The 15,574-nt window shown below is 47.7% G+C and overlaps 1 protein-coding gene across 4 annotated transcripts in view; it reads right to left on the bottom strand.

Moving 5' to 3' along the window:
- Positions 1-137: 137 nt before the first annotated feature.
- The window catches only part of LOC106567418 (teneurin-2), a 133,292-nt gene continuing 117,855 nt past the window's right edge, over positions 138-15,574 (bottom strand). For all 4 annotated transcript variants that reach the window (XM_014136636.2, XM_045693382.1, XM_014136638.2 and 1 more), the window contains 11 exons: positions 14,765-15,017; positions 14,633-14,653; positions 9,433-9,665; positions 8,668-8,822; positions 7,341-8,215; positions 6,814-6,989; positions 5,534-5,769; positions 4,874-5,170; positions 2,986-4,606; positions 2,738-2,868; positions 138-2,605 (listed from right to left, as the gene is read on the bottom strand). In XM_014136636.2, coding sequence (XP_013992111.1) covers positions 1,868-2,605; positions 2,738-2,868; positions 2,986-4,606; positions 4,874-5,170; positions 5,534-5,769; positions 6,814-6,989; positions 7,341-8,215; positions 8,668-8,822; positions 9,433-9,665; positions 14,633-14,653; positions 14,765-15,017 — 4,736 coding nt within the window. In that variant the 3' untranslated portion in view covers positions 138-1,867. The remainder of the gene's footprint in view (positions 2,606-2,737; positions 2,869-2,985; positions 4,607-4,873; positions 5,171-5,533; positions 5,770-6,813; positions 6,990-7,340; positions 8,216-8,667; positions 8,823-9,432; positions 9,666-14,632; positions 14,654-14,764; positions 15,018-15,574) is intronic.

Below are 15,574 nucleotides of genomic sequence, written 5' to 3'. Positions count from 1 at the left end.
ACAATTTGCTAATTTTACGCTAATGACAAAAATACTGTAAGTGCTCAATGGAAGTTGAGGGTAGGTAGTTAATAATAGTCTCAGGAAAGCACGTCGATCCACAGCTGCTTGCTGAAAGTGGAAAAATAACTTCATGCAACATGAAAAAACACGTTTATTCTGATAAACCTTCCACATAATCCTCGTCCTAGTGTAAAGAATGTTTCATGATACCTATTCATGTACATATTGACATCCATACTGTGGTTCTTCACAGTGAAAAGATACTTTTTACATATATGGTTGGTTACAGAGAAACCACTAGGTAAAAAATTAATTAAAATCTCCAGTTTAAAGGGGATGTTTGAGTTTTGGCAATCAAATCAATCAAAGATCAGTATGTAAACATCTCTTCTATGGATCTTCACAGAACTATAGTTAAACCACCTTTTGAGAAATTTACAAATTAGACAGCTTTCAGGACATGGATCTCTGTTGCTGAATGAATGTGAATGTACACATTTAACTTGGTAATGTATAGGGAAACATGTTTCACAGTTGTAAAGACAAAAAAAGTAAACAATATAAAAACACAACATACACCATAATTTAGGTAGACCTTTACTTGACACCCAGTGTCATAACACATTATGACACGGTCATAACAACTGACATAACTTGTCATAACACTGTCATGTGTCTTGTCCTGCTCCTGAAATCTGCTCCTGCATTCATCCCAGTCATCAGCAACAGAGCATTAACGTAAGTGCATGTCTGACATCAATGTGTGCGCAATTACAATGATAATTTAATATGGTCAATTTCAAAAATGTTTATATAACAAGCATACTGTTGACACATACGCTATGGTGTAATGGAATGTTTTTCCTTGTGTGGTAGGTTTGGTGGGTTTTGACACATATGTAGGCGTCATAACCAGCCATAAAATAATGCACGTTATGTCACAACAGGTCTAAATATATGCGTCATGACAGTGTTATGACCATATTATAACAGGTTATGACAAATTATGTCAGATGTTATGACCGTGTAATAACGTGTTATGATGCTGGGTATCAAGTAAAGTGTTACCATATTTTATCTGTAACATGTCTTGGGCTGCAAATTTAAATATGTATTGAGAATACTTTAATATATATATATATATTTTAAAAGACATGTATTTCATCCTCAATACAAATTCTTCATGATTGTCATATAGTGCAAACAAAAAGAGCAAAAAAAAAAAAATATCCTCTGATTCCATTTGTATTTTTCTTGAAATTGTGAGAGAGTTATCCTGACTTATCTTGGATAGTGTCCAAGTGAATGTCTTGTTTCAAAGTCTACAGCACAGGAACATACAAATCTACATATATGTCATATCCTCAATCTCTGTTGTTGTTAAATTAAACCATATTTTACTATGTACTCTGAATGAAGAACAATTGAGCGTCCTTAAACATTGCTCATGGTTATGATGATGTTGGCAAGTGATGGCTCTATGTTCTTCAGATGGTGGCCTGAGACAGTTCAAGAGTTGTTTAGCCATTAGAAATAAAAGCCTTGACTGTGTTGTCATTGTCTGCGTTGGGTCGGATACGTCTGATAAACTGTTGGAATAGCAGTTAACCTCACTGGCATCAATACCAATCCCTCAAAAAAGAGTGAAAACTATTTTCGATTTTTTTTCCTCATAAAAAAGTCAGTACAGTTCATATCATCAGTAGTTAAGGGTGCTTTATTCAATCATAGTCTGAACTCATTCAGGCGTTGTTTTTGCCTTCAGCAAGACATCCGTTTTGTGAGATTGTGTCCTCTCAGATGCCCCATGTTTACTCTCCCTAGGAGATGAAGTGTCAGAGGGGCTGTGTTGTATTGTACTCTGTTACCTCTTGCCCATCTCCTTCTGTCTGAGGAACTGGATGTTGCTGCTGCTGTCTGCCAGTTCTGGGTACTGCTCCACAGGCAGCACATAGTACCCATCGTAACCTGGCACCTTCCCTGCTGCCAGGAGCTGCTGCCTCTCTCCCTCTGCCCACAGCCTCCCACCTTCTCTGCTTTCTCTCAGACACTGCTGCTCCCTCATCCAGGCCCCCGACAGGGCCCTCTGGTGGGCCTGCTCCAGCAGGCGACCCCGCTCCTTCTCCAGGATGTCAGCCGCCAGGCCGTAACGTACACTCAGGGACAACGCTATCGTGTGGATCTCCACGGTGACGCCCCGACGAGAGCGGCCGCTTACGGTCACGTTGACGCCATTCTCCAGGGCTTTCCTCCCGCTGCTCAGTCCTAGAGACAGCAGGTCACTGTCAGCCAGGCCCAGCTTCACAAAGAAGTGACAGTCCTTCCCGTCTATGGTGTAGTGGGTTCCCTCCAGATAGATGGCGTTGTTCAGGACTTGGGCCACCTTACGGCTGTCCTCGCTGGCCAGGCCGGACACTCCCGTCACCACATGGCCCTCCTTGATGGCTAGCATCATGCCCCGGCCCACGATGGGGATCTTGGTGCCGAACCAGTACCCAGGCTTGTCCCGTTTGGCCCAGTGCTCCTTGTTGAGCAACCTCCCTTCCAGGGCCATGAAGGCCTGGTTGTGGCGCTCCGCTGCATGCTGCACCCCTGTGATCAGCTGGAGACAGAGCAGAGGGTCAGCCAGCCACTTGATTATTTTGTTTAAATTAATAAACATAAAATACATGGAGATTTGCCTGTGTAGTCTCAGTAATTAGTAGCTCAAATATGTATTTGATAAATAACTCACCTGAGCAGTCTCACAGTCCTGGCTTGCTAATAGTTCATAAGGCGGTTCAACAAAATACATGGGATGTCTGGGGAAGCCTGGTATGATGTTACTGAGCTGGAAACCAAACATCACCAGCCAGCTCTTCACATCTGCAAAATAGTGCAAGAGTATTAATGAATTAAAACATGTCAAGATGTCATAACAACATACTTAGCTCACTTGATGGATCTTTTTCCATAAGAAAAAGCTAACTCAATCATCCTCACCTGTCACATAGCTCTTGACGTCTATCATATCACTGAGTGGGTTGTTGTTCTTGAACATGTACAGATTGAACGGGGACGGCTCCTTGCCAATCTTAGGTAGGAGTTTATGGTCTGGGGCAGTCCATCTGCCTGCCAGCACATCGTAGTCTCTCTGTCCAAAGTGCACCAGCTTGGTGAGGGGGTCGTAGAGCCCTCCGTGGAAGCCCACCGCCATGTTGAAGTCAGGGTTGGAGTCGTGGTACACCTCCCCGTAGGCAGTGTACTGGAGCTGCTTGACCATCTGTCCGTTGCTGCTGAATACGGCGAGCGGTGTGCCCGTGTTGTCTGAGGCGATGTAATACTCCTCCCCGCCGGTCACCTCCATAGCAAACAGATGTCCCTGCAGATCGTAGTAGAAAGAGGTGATCTCCCCTCCAGAGTGGTTGTACACGTGGGTTATCCTGCCGGGGTAGTTGAGATCTGCGTAGAAGAACTGCAGGTGCTCTCCCTCATTGGTCTTCCTGGAGATGCGGCGGCCCAGGCCATCGTAGCGGTAACGGACGCTCCACCCCCTGGGCGTACGGCTGTACGCCTGCTCCAGCAGCCCGTTGGAGTTGTAGAGGAAGACGTCAGCGCCACGCTGGCTCAGGACACCATCCTCATCGACGCGGTACTGCATGTCGCCTAGGCGGGTGATGCGGTCGCGCAAGTCGTAGCGCAGCGGCAGCAGGCGTGCGCTGTTCCCAGGGTTCAGCAGGTGCAAGTTGCCGTTCAGGTCGTAGCTGTAACGCCAGGTGGACCAGTCGTTGACTTTGACCCCGACAAGCTGGCCGTCACCGTCATATTCATAGCGGTACTGTGTTGTGTTAGCATATGGCCCGATCTTCAGCTCTCTCTTGATGACCCGGCCCATGCTGTCATACTGTACCGTCATCCAGTACATGAGCGAGCGGAAGATCTCGTACTGCACCTCTTTGATGCGGCCGTGGGCGTCAAAGTGCTTGCTGAGGGTCATCACTGCCGTTGTGATTATCTGGTTGACGTCATAGTAGATAATGCCAAACTTGCCAAAGTGCTCCACCTTGCCTGAGATCTCATCGTAGCGGTAGAGGTCCACGGGCAGGGGCGTCTCGCCGATCACCGGCTTGATGCTGGCCACACGGAAGCTGTTGTCGTGGTAGGTGTAATCAAAACGGGCGTTGACCATGCCCTCCTCAGAGAAGCGGTACATTTGTTTGTCCACTAGGGGGCCAACTTTACGGTAGCGGATGGTGCAGGAGAATCCCCCACTCTGCAGGTTAACCATCTTCAACACTCCGGCTGTCTCGTCGTAGCCGAACGTCACAGCTGTGCTGTCGTACAGAACCTCAGACAGCTTGGCCAGCTTGCCATACTTATAGATGACGTGTCGACCCGTGCCTAGGTAAAAGGTGGCGCGGGGTCGTCCGTCTTCACTGAAGTCGTGGATGATGGTGGCGTTGCTCTCGGGAGGGTTGTAGATGTTGCGGATGTAGCCGATGGACACGTGGGTGGACATGGTGTGTCTGGCCATACTGGGCATGGTAACAGAGATGATACGCCCTGAGGTGTCAAACTCAAACACATACTGCCTCTGACTCTGCTGGAGGTGCAGCACCATGGACTGGGGAGGAAGATAGAGAAAACAAAAGGTACATCCATTTTTATTCTCTACTGTACACCCACAATAACATAGATCTTCTAACAAAAAAACTCAGGGACAGGCAAGAGTAAAAACGCTGTTCCCTTGCAGCTTACAGCACAGACAGACAGACAGACAGACAGACAGACAGACAGACAGACAGACAGACAGACAGACAGACAGAGAGACAGAGAGACAGAGAGACAGAACACAGACAGACACATCCACCAGTGTATCAGAATGCCTCACCCTGTCCAGATAGCTGAAGCTCCACACCTTCCCGTCCACAAAGGTGCGTGAGAGGATGCGTCCGAAGGTGTCAAACTCGCTCCTCTGGCTCATGCTGCCTCTCTGCAGGCCCACTAGGCGTCCAGTGGGGGAGTAGGACACGTTGACCACAGCCAGGCTGCTGCTGGGAAGCCAGGTGGCTGGACGGCCCTGCTGGTCATACATGATCCTCAGTGTGAACTTACGGTGGTCGTCATAGATCTTCTCTGTGCGAGTGTTGCGGTCAAAATCAATGGAGAGGAGGTTCCTGCCATGGGCCTGTGCAGAGTGTGAGGGAGGACATTTCATTAGTCATAGGTACAGTTAGGTCAAAAATTATTGGCACCTGACTACATGAAACCTGAGAGGAAGACATCCTAAGCCTGTATAATCATATGCATTCTGATAAAATCAAATGTTTTAATGGGTGAAAAACACAATTTTCTCTCTTCTGCTCAGAGCTGGCTGTGTATCATATATAGTTAAAAACAACAATATTACTCTCCAAATCCTATATTGTAGATCTATTTTCCTTCTCGGGACTTCAGTTTGACAGAGAGCAAGCTGCATTGTCTAAAAAAAACTCCAGAAATGGATTGACATTAGAGACTGAGCACTTTAAGTGCATTTTGTCCAGCTTACTCTCAGCTTCCTGCCATAGACGGTCACTTTGCTCTTGATGAGTTCCTTCCTCATCCTCCACTCGATAGAGTTCAGCCCGCTGTCGGTGGGCAGACTGATGTTGCGCTGACCAATGGTAGGGCTGACTGAGCCGGCTAGGATATGGGGCTCTGTGTGGAAGCTGAGGCCCATGCCATTGGCATACAATACTCTTAGAGTACCATTGTAACAGAACTGGTAGTTGTTCCGTACTTGGTCTGCAGGGGGAGCAGCAGGCGCACACACACACACACACACACACACACACACACACACACACACACACACACACACACACACACACACACACACACACACAGGTTGGATTAGAAGTGAGAAACTGAGGGCACGTTTTATTACAGAGAAGACATTACATTTGATCTGATTGAATGCTCTGCATTTGGGGAAATGCAGTCTCAGGGGCTGAATCTGTGTACTTTTCTACCAGACAATAACAAGTATCCTCTCTCATAATGACATGACCAAAGATAAGAGGGTGTTTCGTCTCTCAGCAAAATGCAGAACATGAGCTTTTTATTCCATTTACCTGCAGTAATGAGATCATGTACTACATTTGAGGAGGAAAGGTACCTGGAAGCAAAATAATCCATGGAGCTTAATGCGAAGGAAACTTCCCGAACACGTCTAACCAGACGAGAGTACTCAAAACCAGCTTTTAACGGCTTTCAAACTCAATTTATCTCCCTGAAACAGTAGAAGCAAACTTTGGAAGCCTTTATAGACAGATTTACTTTGTAGAGTCCATTTCAGTCAGAACTCCCACATTAGATTGAAATAAAGTGTGCAGTTTAAGGTAGCCAAGTCGCTTTCCCTCTTTTATGAGCCCCCCAGGGCGCACTTTCATATAAATCTCTTCAATTCTTATTCTCACGGCTCCAGTAGTTTCCAGACGTACAGATGAGATTGCATTTATTTTCTGTCACACCCCCATGGGTCAGTAGGGAAATCTATACTCTCTCCTGCTCTTTCCCCACACTGTTAAACGGCTGAAATAAGCTCTGGGATCAGGGGCCCTCTTGTTGGGCAGCAGCCACCTCCTATGGCACCCACAGACACAGATGAAGATTTACTGTGTCCTAGGTAATGAATTTCTCCTTAATCGCATTTGTCATAGGACTGTAAAAAGTGTCAGGTACCCTAGGGTGTTGGAGTTGGAGAGACAGAGGGAGCGAGCTGGGTAGGGGATTATAGTACTGTAGTTTAAATATGAGAATGATCCTTTTAGGTGACATGTTTGTTACCTTGCACCACAGTGTAGGATGCCTCTGCAGAGGACAGGTTGGTGATGACGGTGACATCATCATCCCTGTTGGAGCTCTCCATGTCGATGTTGATTGACTGGTCTATATCCCGGTGCAGGCTGGTCACCACTCCCGTGGGGTAGGTGACGTTAGTCAGACGGCCCTCACTGTCATACCTGCATGGGAAGAGTAGGATGGAGCTGAGTCCAGGGGCCATGGAGGAAAAATCCTACATGTGCTGGAATGTTTGTGTGAGACCAACAGATGTCTTCTAGCACTCAGAGCAGTACCAGGGTCAGACACCAGATGGTGACAATGTGACATGACCATATTGTTGATTTGACTCCGAGTGGCCTGACGGAATCCAGACTTCTTTTTCTCTCTCTGACTAATGCATTATTTCCACACCAATAAATGGCTATTGCTCCTTTTCTTCACCTAATATTAATACACTGCACTGTGAGCTATATCACTGAATACGTTAGGCTAATTTACAGTCACACATACACAAGTTAATTACCACATACTCATAAAAGTTGGTCCATCCAGTCTCATCAGCCTTGGAGGCCAGCAGGCCTGTGTTCGTAGCATAGCTCATCAGCGCCACCTCCTGGTTGAGGGCAGATACAGAGCGCAGGCCACCGGCAGGGTCCAACCCCAGGGTGACCACCTGGTTCTCAGGCAACAGCACCAGCCTCAGCTGGCCAGATCCGTCTCTCCTCACCCTCAGGGTGTTGTTACAGTTATCAGCAACAGCAGCCAGCTCCCTGTCCGGCCCGTAGGTGAAGTTATAGAGAGGTTCTCCGGTGATCAGACTGACTGTCTGTCTGTGGAGCCCATCTCTACTGAACACATACAGCTCCTGCTCCCGGGGTGACCCCAACTCATACAGCCCCACTGGCGTGGCCATGGGCCTGTCGCGCCGCACTGCCCGCACACGGATGTTGTTGAGGTCAGCGATGAACAGCGTGCCGTCGGGAGACACAGCGAGCGAGGTGGGGGCGTTGAGCCCGGCGTCCGTGGCGTAGCCCTCGTCGCCAGAGAAGCACTGGCAGTTGACGTCGTTCTTGCAGTCGCACTCGGAGGTGGCGCCGGCCAGCAGAGAGGTCTCTCCGGAGGCGCTGACCTGCCGCACGCGGTTGATCTTCTTCTCGTCCGTCTCGGCGATGTAGAGCACACCAGTGTGGGAGATGGCGATGGCCGTGGCGCTCTCCAGGGCAGAGTGGATGGCCAGCTTGCTCAGGGAGTAATCGATGCCCGGGACCTGGCAGTGCATGGGCCTCCCAGCGATGATGCTGACCTGGTGGTTCTCTGTGATGCGGAGGATCACGTTGTTCTCCAGCACATACAGGGAGTTGTCTGTGGGGTTCACCGCCAGATCTGTGGGCCACTCCAGACGCACCTGGATGAACAGTTACACAACACATGAGTAATCACAAATCCACTGGAACTCCCCAGGGCTCTTTAGATCTCCAAGTCTTGATCCAAATTCCTCTCTCTCACACACTATTCAGAAGAGCGTACAGCTAGGATAGCTTGGATAGGTGGGTATAAATACTGTCAATTTATGACAGCAAAGAGGCAGCCCTCTTATGTTGGACAGTAGTAGATATATCCCTCTAAAGAAAAGTCTCTGTAGGGGTCCATGCTTAGCGTATTTGGCCATAAGGCAGAGGGGGAAAAATAGGACAGATGGGGATATCATTTAGACTGCAGACTCTCTTCCCACCTGGCTATTAAGAAAAACATATACCCTCAGCACTACACAGGTTTTCTGCCCCAAAGGGCCTGTAAGTCCAAAATATAAAGATATGAAACATTTCGATTTTTTGTTCCCCAGTTTTTCCTCCTCACCTGACTGACGTCCATGCTGGAGTCACAGCTGAGTGGACGGACCGCTGTGAGGTCATTGGTCTTGATCAGGGTGGAGATGATGCCGTTTTGGTCCACCTTACGGATCATGGTGGCGTCAACAAAGTACATTAGGCCGTTCTTATCCACAGCGATCCCTGACAGACAGAAAGATGGAGGCAGAGTTAGAAATCATAACATTCTGACATATGAAAACTAGTTCTACTTTACATCTGGGGCTGCTAACACAAACAGTCAAAACACTGTCAAAGTTGGGCTCATCAGGCATTCTGCAGGGTTGTAACCTCATGCTGACATCAGAATGTCTCTGTGTTAGAGTGTCATCTCTGCTGTGACACCAAGTGACAGTGTAACACTCCGCCTGGCAGTTTGGTGTCAAGAAGACCCGCTGTTTCTGTTCCAGGTCACTGCTCTGAACAAACAGATCGCAAATCACTCGTTTACATACACCCTCCCTCCTGAGGATACCACTAAATTAGATACTGAGTGACAGCTTAAGACCCCAAAAGAATAGCAGGTGAACATGTGTAAAATCACACAATATATGTGCTTCCTACAAAGGGGTATAAGTGACAGTGTAAGTAACAGACAGATCTAACAAAATAATCCTGATGGAAATTAGATGTATGTAACTGATTTTATATGGAATGTGTGGAGCAGAGCATCCCTTAAATAAGGAAAGGCATCTGTATTCAGTCACTGTCACCTCCACAGTAAGGGTTGATACACTATGCCCCTGGAACTCACCCCTAGGGCTCATGAGTGTGGCCTCCACGGCCTTGCCCCCGTCCCCACAGCGGGCCTCGTCGAAGGGGACACACTGCTCGCCGGTCCCAGCCACCACCTGGGCATTGTCCAACAACTGCCGCCCGCCGGTCAGTGAGCGCACGCGGTAGATCTGTCGAGAGTTGGTGTCCGAGAGAAAGACCGACCCAGACAGTGGGTCCACCGCTAGGTAGTACTTGTGTGTTGGGTTGTTCCTAGGTAGATAGGAAATGAGAGAATATTCTAGATAGATAATCCCTCAAAGGACTGAGCCAGAGACTATAGGAATACAAGAGAGATGACATACAGGTAACCATCACTTTTGCTAAAGCTGTATGTCAGGCAATGTTACCAAGCTGGAGGACACCAAAAGTGCTTCAACAAAGTACTGAGTAAAGGGTCTGGATACTTACAGTACCAGTCAAAAGTTTGGACACACCTACTCATTCAAGGGTTTTTCTTTATTTTTACCATTTTCTACATTGTAGAATAATAGTGGAGACATGTAGTAACCAAAAAAGTGTTAAACAACTAAAAATATATTATAGATTTTAGATTCTTCAAAGTAGCTACCCATTGCCTTGATGACAGCTTTGCACATTCTTGGCATTCCCTCAACCAGCTTCATGAGGTAGTCACCTGGAATGCATTTCCAACGGTTTTGAAGGAGTTCCCACATGTGATGGTGTGGGGGTGCTTTGCTGGTGACACTTTCGATGATTTATTTAGAATTCATGACACACATAAGGCACACACCTGACCTCAACCCAGTTGAGATGGTTTGGGATGAGTTGGACCGCAGAGTGAAGAAAAAGCAGCTAACGAGTGGAACAAAGCAGCCAGCATATTATGCTGAGCAGTTGTTGGCGGCTTTTCCTTCACTCTGTGGACGATTTTGGGCTCCAGAGTGGAAACTTTTAAAGTTCTTGAAATTGAGAAATTTTCCGGATTGACTGACCTTCATGTCTTAAAGTAATGATGGACTGTCGTTTCTCTTTGCTTATTTGAGCTGTTCTTTCCATAATATGGACTTGGTCTTTTACCAAATAGGGCTATCTTCTGTATACCACCCCTACCTTGTCACAACACAACGGATTGGCTCAAAATCATTAAGAAGGAAAGAAATTCCACAAAATAACTTTTAACAAGGCATACCTGTTAATTGAAATGCATTCGAGGTGACTACCACATACCCTGAGAGCATCTGGTCAGCGGGGTGGTGGCACTGGAATCCTCATCTCTCCCACGTGGACATTCTCTCTTTCTCCCCTGACCCATCTGTCTATCTCCTCCTTTGAATTCCATGCTGTCACAGTCACTAGCCCATTCAAGCTTAACATCCTTATCATTTATCGCCCTCCAGGCTCCCTTGGAGAGTTCATCAATGAGCTTGACGCCTTGATAAGCTCCTTTCCTGAGGATGGCTCACCTCTCACAGTTCTGGGTGACTTTAACCTCCCCACGTCTACCATTGACTCATTTCTCTCTGCCTCCTTCTTTCCACTCCTCTCCTCTTTTAACCTCTCTCACCGTCCCCCCCTACTCACAAGGCAGGCAATATGCTTGACCTCATCTTTACTAGATGCTGTTCTTCTACTAATCTCACAGCAACTCCCCTCCAAGTCTCCGACCACTACCTTGTATCCTTTTCCCTCTCGCTCTCCTCCAACACTACTCACTCTGCCCCTACTCAGATGGTATTGCGCCGTCGCAACCTTCGCTCTCTCTCTCCCGCTACTCTCTCCTCTTCCATCCGATCATCTCTTCCCTCTGCTCAATCCTTCTCCAACCAATCTCCTGATTCTGCCTCCTCAACCCTCCTCTCCTCCCTTTCTGCATCCTTTGACTCTCCATGTCCCCTATCCTCCCGACGGCTCGGTCCTCCCCTCCTGCACCGTGGCTTGACGACTCATTGCGAGCTCACAGAACAGGACAGGAAAACTAGCCTCCTGCGGACCTGGCATCTTTTCACTCCCTCCTCTCTACATTTTCTTCCTCTGTCTGTGCTGCTAAAGTCACTTTCTACCACTCTAAATTCCAAGCATCTGCCTCTAACCCTAGGAAGCTCTTTGCCACCTTCTCCTCCCTCCTGAATCCTCCCCCCCACCCCCCCCCCCCTCTCTGCGGATGACTTCGTCAACCATTTTGAAAAGAAGGTTGATGACATCTGATCCTCGTTTGTTAAGTCAAACGACACCGCTGGTCCTGCTCACATTGCCCTACACTATGCTTTGACCGCTTTCTCCCCTCTCTCTCCAGATGAAATCTTGCGACTTGTGATGGCTGGCCACCCAACAACCTGCCCGCTTGACCCTATCCCCTCCTCTCTTCTCCAGACCATTTCCGGAGACCTTCTCCCTTACCTCACCTCGCTCATCAACTCATCCTTGACCGCTGGCTACGTCCCTTCCATCTTCAAGAGAGCGAGAGTTGCACCCCTTCTCAAAAAACCTACACTCGATCCCTCCGATGTCAACAACTACAGACCAGTATCCCTTCTTTCTTTTCTCTCCAAAACTCTTGAGCGTGCCGTCCTTGGCCAGCTCTCTTGCTATCTCTCTCAGAATGACCTTCTTGATCCAAATCAGTCAGGTTTCAAGACTGGTCATTCAACTGAGACTGCTCTTATCTGTGTCACGGAGGCTCTCTCCTCTGCTCTCATCCTTCTAGACATATCTGCTGCCTTTGATACTGTGAACCATCAGATCCTCCTCTCCACCCTCTCCGAGTTGGGCATCTCCGGCGCGGCTCACTCTTGGATTGCGTCCTACCTGACAGGTCGCTCCTACCAGGTGGCGTGGCGAGAATCTGTCTCCGCACCACATGCTCTCACCACTGGTGTCCCCCAGGGCTCGTTCTAGGCCCTCTCCTATTCTCGCTATACACCAAGTCACTTGGCTCTGTCATATCCTCACATGGTCTCTCCTATCATTCCTACGCAGACGACACACAATTAATCTTCTCCTTTCCCCCTTCTGATAACCAGGTGGCAAATCGCATCTCTGCATGTCTGGCAGACATATCAGTGTGGATGACGGATCACCACCTCAAGCTGAACCTCGGCAAGACAGAGCTGCTCTTCCTCCCGGGGAAGGACTGCCCGTTCCATGATCTCGCCATCACGGTTGACAACTCCATTGTGTCCTCCTCCCAGAGTGCTAAGAGCCTTGGCGTGACCCTGGACAACACCCTGTCGTTCTCCGGTAACATCAAGGCGGTTACCCGATCCTGTATGTTCATGCTCTACAACATTCGCAGAGTACGACCTTGCCTTACACAGGAAGCGGCGCAGGTCCTAATCCAGGCACTTGTCATCTCCCGTCTGGATTACTGCAACTCGCTGTTGGCTGGGCTCCCTGCCTGTGCCATTAAACCCCTACAACTCATCCAAAACGCCGCAGCCCGTCTGGTGTTCAACCTTCCCAAGTTCTCTCACGTGCACACTCCACTGGCTTCCAGTTGAAGCTCGCATCTGCTACAAGACCATGGTGATTGCCTACGGAGCTGTGAGGGGAACGGCACCTCCGTACCTTCAGGCTCTGATCAGTCCTTACACCCAAACAAGGGCACTGCGTTCATCCACCTCTGGCCTGCTGGCCCCCCTACCTCTGCGGAAGCACAGTTCCCGCTCAGCCCAGTCAAAACTGTTCACTGTTCGCTGCTCTGGCACCCCAATGGTGGAACAAGCTCCCTCACGACGCCAGGATAGCGGAGTCAATCACCACCTTCCGGAGACACCTGAAACCCAACCTCTTTAAGGAATACCTGGGATAGGATAAAGTAATCCTTCTAACCCCCCCCAAAAAAAAAGATATAGATGTACTATTGTAAAGTGGTTGATCCACTGGATATCATAAGGTGAATGCACCAATTTGGTGAAAATGTAAATGTAAGCTAGTTGAGAGTACGAAAGCCACTCCTCAGTAAAAGGCACCTAAAGGACTCTCAGACCATGAAAAACAAGATTCTCTGGTCTGATGAAACCAAGATTGAACTCTTTGGCAACTCTACCATAAAGGCCTGATTGGTGAAATGCTGCAGAGATGGTTGTCCTTCTGGAAGGTTCTCCCATCTCCACAGAGGAACTCTGGTGCTCTGTCAGAGTGACCATCGGGCTCTTGGTCACCTCCCTGACCAAGGCCCTTCAATCCCAATTGCTCAGTTTGGCCAGGCGGCCAGCTCTAGGAAGAGTCTTGGGGGTTCCTAACTTCTTCCATTTAAAAATGATGGAGGCCACTGTATTTTTGGGGACCTTCAATGCTGTACCCTTCCCCAGTTCTGTGCCTCTACAATCTTTTCTCGGTGGTCTACGGACAATTCCGTCGACCTCATGGCTTGGTTTTTGCTCTGACATGCATCACATTTCCAAATCATGTCCGGTCAATTGAATTTACCACAGGTGGACTCCAATCAAGTTGAAGAAACATCTCAAGGATGATCAATGGAAACAGGATGCACCTGAGCTCAATTTTTTTTTGGGGGGGGGGGGGTGCAGACTGATGAGAAAATGTGTTTCTTCAATCAATTTTAGAATAAGGCTGTAATGTAACAAAATGTGGAAGAGGTCAAGGGGTCTGAATACTTTCCGAATTCACTGTAAATGTACAATATATTGATGATTTATAAAGCCAGGCACATTTAACAGTTACGCTATTGATTATAGACCTAATTAAGTTGGGATTTCTTCTCGCCTCACTTTTCTTAGACCATTAAGGCAAGGGCTGTTTTCTGTTCTCCTAACTCCGCTGCTGCCTCCGCCCATTGTTCTCAACACCAATATGCTGGTTAACTTTGCTATTACTCACATAGCAACATGGTCTAGGAAAAGGCACCAATTCAACAGCGCAGTGATGTATTTCAGAACCGCGGACAGTGACCGCTACCCAAGCAGGAGAATTGTTATAAAATAATATAATTCTTATTAGTGTTGCACCAATGTTCTTACTTAATACAACCATATATATTTTCAGCAGCACATGTCTTAGAGTGATGGACTGTGCCATCCCCACGGCCTCCACAATAGATTAGTCCACTCAGACAGGTGTCTTGTAAAACATGATTTCTATTTTTGTTTGCTGCTGCTCGACTAAAGAAATCTTGGTTGACCAACAGCCTATCGACCAAACAATCGACCAGTCGACTAAATGGGGTCAGCCCTAGAGGACACACAAACATAACTTACCCATGCCTCAAGTCTTTATTTCTGGAGAAAAACAAAAACAAAGAAAACAACCTTGTTAGTTTCCACCCATCATGTTATTTAACCCCTCCTCCAATGATAACCTCTGTCCATCCCTCATGTCTGCCAACCTACCTGAGCTCCAGCACGGCTGTGGTGTTTAGAGTGGGGTAGACCCGGCGGATGAAGTTCAGGTCTCCCACATACAGGCTCCCGTCCCCCCCACAGGCCAGTGCCATGGGGGCCAGCAGCTTGTTGCCTTCAGCCAGACCACTGCAGCTGGGGCAAGAGATACTGCGCCGGCGCCCGTTCCCCATGATGCTGTTGATGACTGGAGGCTGCTGCTCTGATACAAACACGTTCTCCCCACTGCCCTTATGCAGGATCCCTGAAACAGTAGAGGCATTCCGATTCAGTACAATATCCTTTTAGATCCTAAACTTTACATCTACGCCGGGGATAGAGCTAAGGAACAAAGACCCAGTGTCACTTTTTAAATCAGCCTCTATCTTAATATTGACTTACTTATCATCTTTGAGTTTCAATTCCCTGTGTACCTAAAAATAATAATAATAATAATACTGTTCAAACTGTTGCTATAGAAACTGAGTGAGTGTGAAGGTGTGAGAGTCAGAGTACTATACTATTAGTGTTTTCATCTTATTGACTCCCTGCTTGTCCCCTGTCTGTCACTGCCTGGGCACAGGAATATTCCATTGGTTTTCAGGGTACACGTGGTGCTGTCAAACATGGAGGCGAAAGAACACCGTTTTAGGAGATCCTCAGTGGCACTGCATTGATATACAGATGCGCGACAAGAAAAGACACGACTACTTGGATGTTGAACATTCCTTCATGCATTCCAAGAAGTTGTTTGGTTCCAGTGACCATGTAATGTAGCTACACCATTTAAAAAAAATAAAAAATAATTCTCAACACTAACAA

The sequence above is a fragment of the Salmo salar genome, chromosome ssa13 (assembly GCF_905237065.1).
Source record: "Salmo salar chromosome ssa13, Ssal_v3.1, whole genome shotgun sequence".
Taxonomy (NCBI): Eukaryota; Metazoa; Chordata; class Actinopteri; order Salmoniformes; family Salmonidae; genus Salmo; species Salmo salar.
Note: the sequence above shows the minus strand (reverse complement) of the source record. Positions and strands in the feature narration are given on the sequence as shown.